We start from the raw sequence: 8,389 nt of genomic DNA, 5'->3' as shown, positions 1-8,389 counted from the left end.
GCCATTTATGCTGCGGCGCCCGGGGAGCAGTTGGGGGTTCGGTGCCTTGCTCAAGGGCACCTCAGTCGTGGTATTGAGGGTGGTGAGAGAACTGTACATGCACTCCCCCCACCCACAATTCCTGCCGGCCCGGGACTCGAACCCACAACCCTTCGATTGGGAGTCCGATTCTCTAACCACCAGGCCACGACTTCCCAAATAAGAGTTAATCATGGGGCACAAAACAGAGGAATAATTCTCATTCAAAAGCTAATTTCTACTATGACTCATGGCACACTTCATATATTAACAACAATATCTCACATTATGCTCAGAAATCTGCAAAAAAAAAAAATCAAAGATTTCAATATGAATTCCAACAGTTTTCATCAACCTGTCCAAAAATATGCATTAATTGCAAGAATTTTCAAATTTTCAGTATCATCTTACTGTCTGTCAACAGTTGTCTCTCTGTCAGGTTTTTTAGGTTTCTATTTTTATTTATCATGATGGATTGTAGGAGAGACACCTGAGACGGATGCTAAAGGATACATAAACATAGTAAATAGATAATTTAACATTTACTAATACATTTTTAAAATAAAAAGTTGTATCCGTTAATACTATTTAATGAACCTTTTGTAAAATGATTTAACAATGAACAGTTAATAAATAATGTTTAACAAATACTGTAACACACATAATGCTCATTGTTAGGTACACTAAGGTGCATGCATGTGAATGGGAACTAATTTTATTTTATTTTTTACACATACATTCTAAATGTAACAACTGTTATGTGCACATAGATGCCATAAAAGTATGCAAATACAATAAAAACAAACTAGCATAATGTTAATAGTATTGTTAATCTTGATGGTTATATTTTGTATACGGTTCTGCTCTGCTAGACAATTATGTCATCTATACTAACCTTTCATGTGACTTAAAGCTGCCTTGAGGTGGCCACATTCCTCAAGGACATCATGTTACTGCAACACCTTGAGAAATAAGCCACTGAGTATGAGTCACATTTTGTTCTCTGAGAAACACTAGACTCTCCCCTGTATGAGGCCAGTCAAGCCTGCAACAGAGTATAGAAGGCAGGGCTTTTGGCAACAAGACTTCTTTGAACCCTGTTCAATGGCTTTTACTGTGCTTTTGTGCCAGCAAATCTGCATTCAAACCTGTTTCTCAGCGTCTTGAACCTGATCTTGTGATTGAGAAGTTTTGCATCTGAACTAACTGGCAGTTGATTTTTTTTTTTTTTATCAGGCAAGTTGTTTTCCAACTGTTTCCTATTTATCATAAACAATCTAAGAAGGTCAAATCTATTTGTGATTTAGCTGCTGGCAAGGTAAGCTTACATATCAGTGCTTGAATCTGGCCTCTGAAAAGATGACATGGGTGTTTTGACTAATTTTACCTTCCCATAACCATCACTTACATAAACATACAACATCTCATCTATTGATTTTTGATTAAGAAAAAAATAAACTATTGTATGACCCTTACAAGTCTAAGACCATTTAGCATGAAAGGTGATGTTTGACAGAGTGAAACAAATCAATATGTGAAAGACAATTGAAAGGTAATGAAACAGCAGTTTATCCATCATGAATTCATTTGATTATTAAAAGTGGCAGAGCAAGTTATTACTACAAGTTTGATGAGAGATTAGAAAGACAAATATATAACGCACGTAGGAATAGCTTACTGTTAAAATGCAGGCTACTGTTAATGCTTTTGAAAGAAGACTGCATTTATTTGATCGAAAATACAGAAATATCTGTAATACTGTGAATTATTATAATGAGAAATATATTTGCAAACACTTTGAAAAAGACATTTAATCTTGTGACACAAAGCTGAATTTTCAGCATCATAACTCCGGTATTCAGTGACACATAATCCTTCAGAAATCATTCTAATATACTGATCTGGTGCTCAAGAGATATTTCTTATTATCAATTTTTATTCAAAATATTTTGTGAAAAAACATCACATTTTGTGTCCTTGCTTCCCACGTTTGAACATGTATCCAGATTATTTGTTCACAACAAGACATGCACTGTAAATATTTTTACTAATATATTTAGATTTTTATCCAATTTTATCCAAAGTGTTTGTTTAAAAAAAATACAACTTATTCATAAAAAAAAAGTGTTTATTACATATATGTACAATAGTATAAAAGCTTGAAATTTACACAGGGATTGAAATGAACAGCAGTAGCCCATACAGAGATGCAAAACATTTACCCTCATCTTTTTCATTTTTCAAGCATTTGTTTTCAATTAAAACATGAAACTTTCCGACCTAGTAATTTTTGGTCTGTTTTGCTCAGTGCTCCTTTTAGGTTACAAGATCCTGGTACACTGCCTAATATAAATATGCACGTATTATCAGAGGAAAGCTTACAACAGACGATGAAATGTAACTAGTAATAATCAGTGCAATCACAGTCAACACATAAAAACCAGTGGCACCCACAAAACCAATGACAAAAGCCACCTCCAACAATGCTTAGCTACCATGAAATGATCCGAAAAAGGTCAGACTTTGAAAATCTCCCTTTTAACAATTCCTCATGTGCTCATGACAACTTTTACAATACATCAATTGATCTCCCTTTGGCTTTTTACAGCAGAAATACATGGGCCTACACATGCATCTTGAGTCCATTTGGGCATATCTACATCTAATTCTGCTCTCTTCTTCATTTATCAGACCATAGGTTTGGTGTGGTCGTGGTAGGACTGACTGAATCTTTGCGAGCTCTTTTGGGACTCTGGCTGTAGCCGGGCGAGTGGATGAAGGTCGGACTGCTGGGTGGAGATGAAGAAGACGAGGAAGAGGATGAATGGCAGGAGGAGGATGAAGCTTTGAGCTGGAGCCATTTATCTCCCAGTGCTTTGGCAAAGTGGTCATCTACAGACACGCTGATGGAGGCGGCTCTGTGGTAGTTCATCCCGAGGCTCCTCTGGAAATGCTCTTCAACGTGGTCATAACTGTGCTGGGTAACAACTGTAGAGAGACAGATTCAGATGATGATGTTCAAAAACTATTCGTTCTGATCTGCACAGACATGTTAAAGGAGGAGATCCAAGCGCTTTTGAAGCATTTTACTTACCAGTGGGGTGATTGCAGCAGTCTTTTTTTGTTGACCTTGTTGCAGAGGAAACACAGGTGATGACAGAAGGCCGTATCTGAAAAAGACAACAAAGGTCAGCAAATCTTTGTCACAGTACTTTTTTCCCCCCATCCATACATCCATCTATAATGCAGTTTTGGAATGGCTAATGAATAAAACTGATGGAAAATAGGAAACTGACAGGACAAGATGGTCAGTTATGTTTGTGGTTCTAGACTATTTCACTCTTAGCCCTGATGCTACTAGCAGGTCAACAACAGCACTGGTGTGTTGAGACTTGTTGACAACATTCCTCCACCCATTGCTCACATTTTCTCCCTGAATCCGGCTGGATTGCATATCTGAGACAGGCAGAGGCCTGTCCGCACTCTAAAGAGCCACTCTCTCAGGAACACAAAAGTGCCTTTCTGCATTCTGTTGTGTCTCATAGATAGTGAGTGAGGATGAAGACTGCAGTGGCCTCAGGATAGACTCTAAGAAGAGGTTGGTATAATACACCGAAGGTGTTCAGTCAGCACATATTGCTGAGGATGGAACAGCCACAAATTGGTCTTTTAATTATGTATTATCATCCAACTTTGAACACTGCAGCAAGGACACTGTTTGGCTGAATATTTCCAGACATTAGCCAAACAGTGTTCCTGCTGCAGTGTTCAAAGTTGGATGATTAATGAGCATTGTATTTTAATTTAAAGGATGCCATAAGCTCAGTTGATTTAAAAGTAGTAGTAATCACCTGTATTTGTCTGACAGTTGTGGTTTTATTTAGGCTCTCTGTTTTCTCTGGTTCTGAGCGTGGTTTTTTGATTAGAGCCAGAGGCTCGTCCATGACTGGGGTGGAGTACACTGGGCTGGGGATCAGGTGAGTGGGGCTGGCTGTTGGGCTCCATGTGGATGTGGGGCTTTCAGGAATACTGAACCCAGAAGATCTGCGGGCTCTGTTGGCCAGGCTCTTGCTGAGGGCCCTCTCTCTTCTGAAACAGAAAAAAGAATTAGCAAAAAATTCTGCTTGTTCCATATTATTCTACTGGGTATTGGTTCCATGTCGGATGGTACATGGTCCATTACCTCTCTTCAAGTGTGCGTCCTCTCTCTGAACTGTGTTTGTGCTTCATGGGATGTGCAGGGCGCATCCGCACCCTTTCGCTTGTCATGTGGCGAAATCTGTCTTCACTTCTCAGATTGGGCTGTCCTGTGAAAAGATGAACACATGCCCTTGTGACTTCAGATATGATATATGACATCGCTGCAGGGTGCTCACACAGTCATTGCCAGTCACCGATTCCCTTACTTGTGAAAAGGTGTGGCAAACAAGTAAACAACTGACTCTTAATCCTTGAAATTGCATCACCGCGTGTGTATCTTAATTGTGGGAAAAAAACGTTGTTGGGCCACCGTTAAATGTAAACTCCGTTAAGTGGCAGAGCAAGATCAACTGGCTCTGTGAGCATTACTGTAGAACTACCCAGCTGATTCACCGCTAACGGTAAATGTCATTCAAATTTGGAAAACATACGAGCCAAAAAAATACATCAGTGAACAAATGAGGATATCACTTGTTGTTCGTACTGCTTTGAGGGGCAAAACAGGCTTTGTGGGTTAAGGCATGTGGCTCACAGCATGTTTACCCAAAATAACGATAGTAACAGACTAATCCAAACTGAAATACACATCACCATTCACATGCTAATATCACAAACAGTGTCATGCAAGGATCTCACGGTTCACAGTCTGCTACATGCTTCAACAGATAATGGATTTAAAGCTCATTAATAGGTCAATAGGTTCTTGTTGTCTCAAAATGATCAGATGTGCTGGATTTTATTTTTTTGTAAAATAATGAACAGTGAATATTAAAAAAGAAACAGAATGTAACAATTTTAGAAATATAATAAAAATCCTTCCACCCATATACATATACAGGCCTATATGTACATTCCTGAATGTTAGTAAAAAAATTATCAAATAAATATCCATATTAAAAATATTCCTCTCTCTCTCCCTCTCTTTTGTTACATTTGACACATTTTTAACTTACAAGGTTTTGAACCAGAATTAGTTTACAAGTCCATTGCATTGTGTGACACATTAACACTGCCTTAAAAACTGCTATTTACTGTTATGAAATGAGAGATTTCACAACATCATTTTGATTCACTCTTGAAAAAGGTTAGAGATCTGCAACTTAACTGCAACTACAGTAAATTCACAGTAAGTCACCTCTAATGAGTCATATACCACAATCAATGTAAGATTTTATACTTGTACGTCTGCTACACCAATTATTTGACTCTTAACTTTTAGAAAGGAGTATAAACAAGATCACGGGCTGTGGACATCAAATCAACAGCATATTAGACACTTCATTCATATTAGACTGGTCAGGACCCGTGTTGATTTGATCGCTGATTAACATCTGTGGTATTTTCCCACTGCATGAATGAAGTGTAGCGTTAGGAGCTATCAGACTTCAAGCGGATAGCGTTTACTATATGCTCAAATGGCTTGGGCAATGAGGGGGCATTGTTGGCAGAAGCCTCTTCCACTTACACACACTCACAGATCTCCTAAGCAGTGGACTGTGACAAGGCAGGTTGACTCTGCATGACAGAGGATGGGGGATTGGGTGTAAACCACACCTTAAACCTTGACTGATGACTGATTTATAGTGCCTCAGGGAGGGATATTTTTCATGGGGAGATTAAAGACAAAAAACAGACCCACATCCTTTTTCTTATCTCTTTCATTTGCAGTCTAAAACACACATCAAGCACATCTTCATCTACTCAACTAACCTTCAAAATAAGAGCATCATAATTTTGCCACTAGTTAAAGGGGTTTCTCAGCCTCTTTTCATATTTTAAATCCTTTCAAATATTTATAGATAACTTTTTGGATTGTTAACGCTTATATTTTTTAAAATAAAAATAAGCAACATGAATAAATAAACATGTATAACATCACAAAAAACACAATTTAAAAAGACTAGACAGTATAAATTCCAGTTGTATGATGCATATTCATGCTACATGGGGATTAATTCTAATAATAATGATTATTGTTTTAAAATGTGCAATGCACACAATGTAATTCTTGGTTTAGACTGGTATTAAAATAAACAATGCAGATAGCATGCATACATAATGTAATTCTTAGTTTAAACATATAAAATATAATAATTACCTTCCAATATGTACACTTTGAAGCCACTGCTCATCCGGGTGATGTAGTGCAAATTAGTGACCGCCATTCCTGATCTTCAGGGTTTTCTTAGCAATGCAATGCTCCTAAACAGACTAAGTTGTGAGCGTCAGAATCGATCCTCACTCAGCTTTGAATTGTCACTGAGCTCAAGTGCTCTGCGCTTTCCATGATCATGGCTCTCTGGCTTCTTATTGGCTGTTTGAAGGCCAGCCCCTCCCTCTGCTTTTGTCTGCATGAGGTGACCTACCACCACAGGTGCCTGATGGGAGGGGACAATTCGGGAAGCTGTCTATCACCCCCACCCCACCATAACACCCCCAATATGGGCTAAAAGTGATAGTTAAAATCAAAATGCAAATAAAATAAGCTAAATAAAAAAAGGTATATTATATTAGTTTAAAATTGTATAATGAAACGGATCATCACATATATAAACCCAATCATGGATGAGATGTTCAAAGGCGTGTATTACAGGGACTTACAGTACATGTGGTCTTATTGAATTACCTCAGGAGACGGACAGCTCAAAATAAAACATTCAGGTGGTAATGTGGATCTACCCTCCACTCCAAGTATCAACATGCCAGGGCAGCCGGGCAGAGACATGAATGCTTTCCTTGTTATATTATCACTGTTCTTGAGAAACACATTTCCTGGCATTAAAAACTTAAAATTTGCATTGACTATTTCTTTATTAGACTACATTTACAAACAGATAGACTGTAAGAGTATCTGTACACAAGTTTAGACATACGTTTTTAAAAATATAATATAGGATGCAATTAAATCTTATTAAAAAGACAATATGATGTTCAAAGCATGGGGATGGGTTATTTTTTCTTGTATAATATATTTTGTAAAAAATACAACATTTTTAATAATGTATTTTGTATAATTGTATTTTTATATCTTAATGTTTTTGAAAAAAGTCTCTATAATGCTCATCAAAGCTGCTTTTATTTGATCAAAAGCACAGTAAAATCAAGGTATTTAATAAAAATATATAATAAACGCTTTCTACATGTAATTTATTCCTGTGATGAAATAGCTATTTTTTTTTTTTGCAGTCATTACTCCAGTCTTCAGTGTCACACAATCCGTCAGAAATCAGTTTTACATGCTGATTTGCTGCATAAGAAATATTTCTTATCATTATCAATGTGGAAAACAGTTGTGCTTCTAAAATCTTTTTTTTTTTTTTTTCTTCAGGATTCTGAAGAATCCTTTCCTTGAATGTTACTGTATATTTTGATATGGAATTTTAATCTGCGAGCAGTTTAGGATTTTGAAAATATTTAAAATGCTGCAATTCAAGAGAAATAAAAATATTTAAGATTAACTAATGAATTCTAAATTAAATCAAATTTATGACTGATCTGTCTATATTTTTTTTTTCCACTGAAGTTCAACATGGTCTTTAGATCATCTTAAACCATACTGGAGAACATCTTCATACAGCTTAAGTGCTTCTGTCACTAAAGCAAAAACAAACCAAATACTAAAATACTTTTACTATTATTCATATTATTTATTTTTCACTTAAACTTCTTGCTCAAACTATTATGCTGGAAATATGATTTGTAATGAAGAATAAAAAAGGTATTATAAAACACTAAATAATAGATTTAAAACCAATATAACTTAAAATCCTTTTAAAACTTCACTATCCCACTTTTCCTTCCCTGGATCATTTTAGAATCCACAAACAAGTCTTGCTCTGTCTTTTGTTTCCTCTCTAGGAGTCAGCACCTGTCGACAGCCCCTCCCCTTGCCCTAATCTAAAATCTCACCTGACTGCATTTTTCAGAGTGTTTTGCCCACCTGAGCTACAGTCATTCCCCCATCTTGCCCATACATGCAGTTATGCTGTCAGTTCCCATCCTTTATGCATTGGGCCTTTTCTTTCCACAGATCTGTTTCTCCTATTTCTTTTTTGGCAGAAAGACAAAGACTTCAGAGTGCTGAAGAGGGCTTTGTACAGTGTGATCCTGCCTGAGCATGCTAAAGCCACAAATGCTTACATACATGACTGAAACACACTCCCTCTGGACA

General features: G+C 36.9%; 1 protein-coding gene across 1 annotated transcript; it reads right to left on the bottom strand.

Moving 5' to 3' along the window:
- Positions 1–2,179: 2,179 nt before the first annotated feature.
- Positions 2,180–6,502, bottom strand: vgll4l (vestigial like 4 like). The gene is made up of 5 exons (XM_059502775.1): positions 6,317–6,502; positions 4,202–4,325; positions 3,870–4,107; positions 3,113–3,188; positions 2,180–3,006 (listed from the first exon to the last, which is right to left on the bottom strand). Exons 1-5 carry the CDS (start codon positions 6,381–6,383, stop codon positions 2,699–2,701), a joined length of 813 nt encoding a protein of 270 aa, XP_059358758.1. The 5' UTR covers positions 6,384–6,502; the 3' UTR covers positions 2,180–2,698.
- Between the last annotated feature and the right edge of the window lie 1,887 nt (positions 6,503–8,389).

This window comes from Carassius carassius, chromosome 21, assembly GCF_963082965.1.
Source record: "Carassius carassius chromosome 21, fCarCar2.1, whole genome shotgun sequence".
Lineage (NCBI taxonomy): Eukaryota > Metazoa > Chordata > Actinopteri > Cypriniformes > Cyprinidae > Carassius > Carassius carassius.
This window is presented reverse-complemented; position numbering and strand designations above follow the sequence as displayed.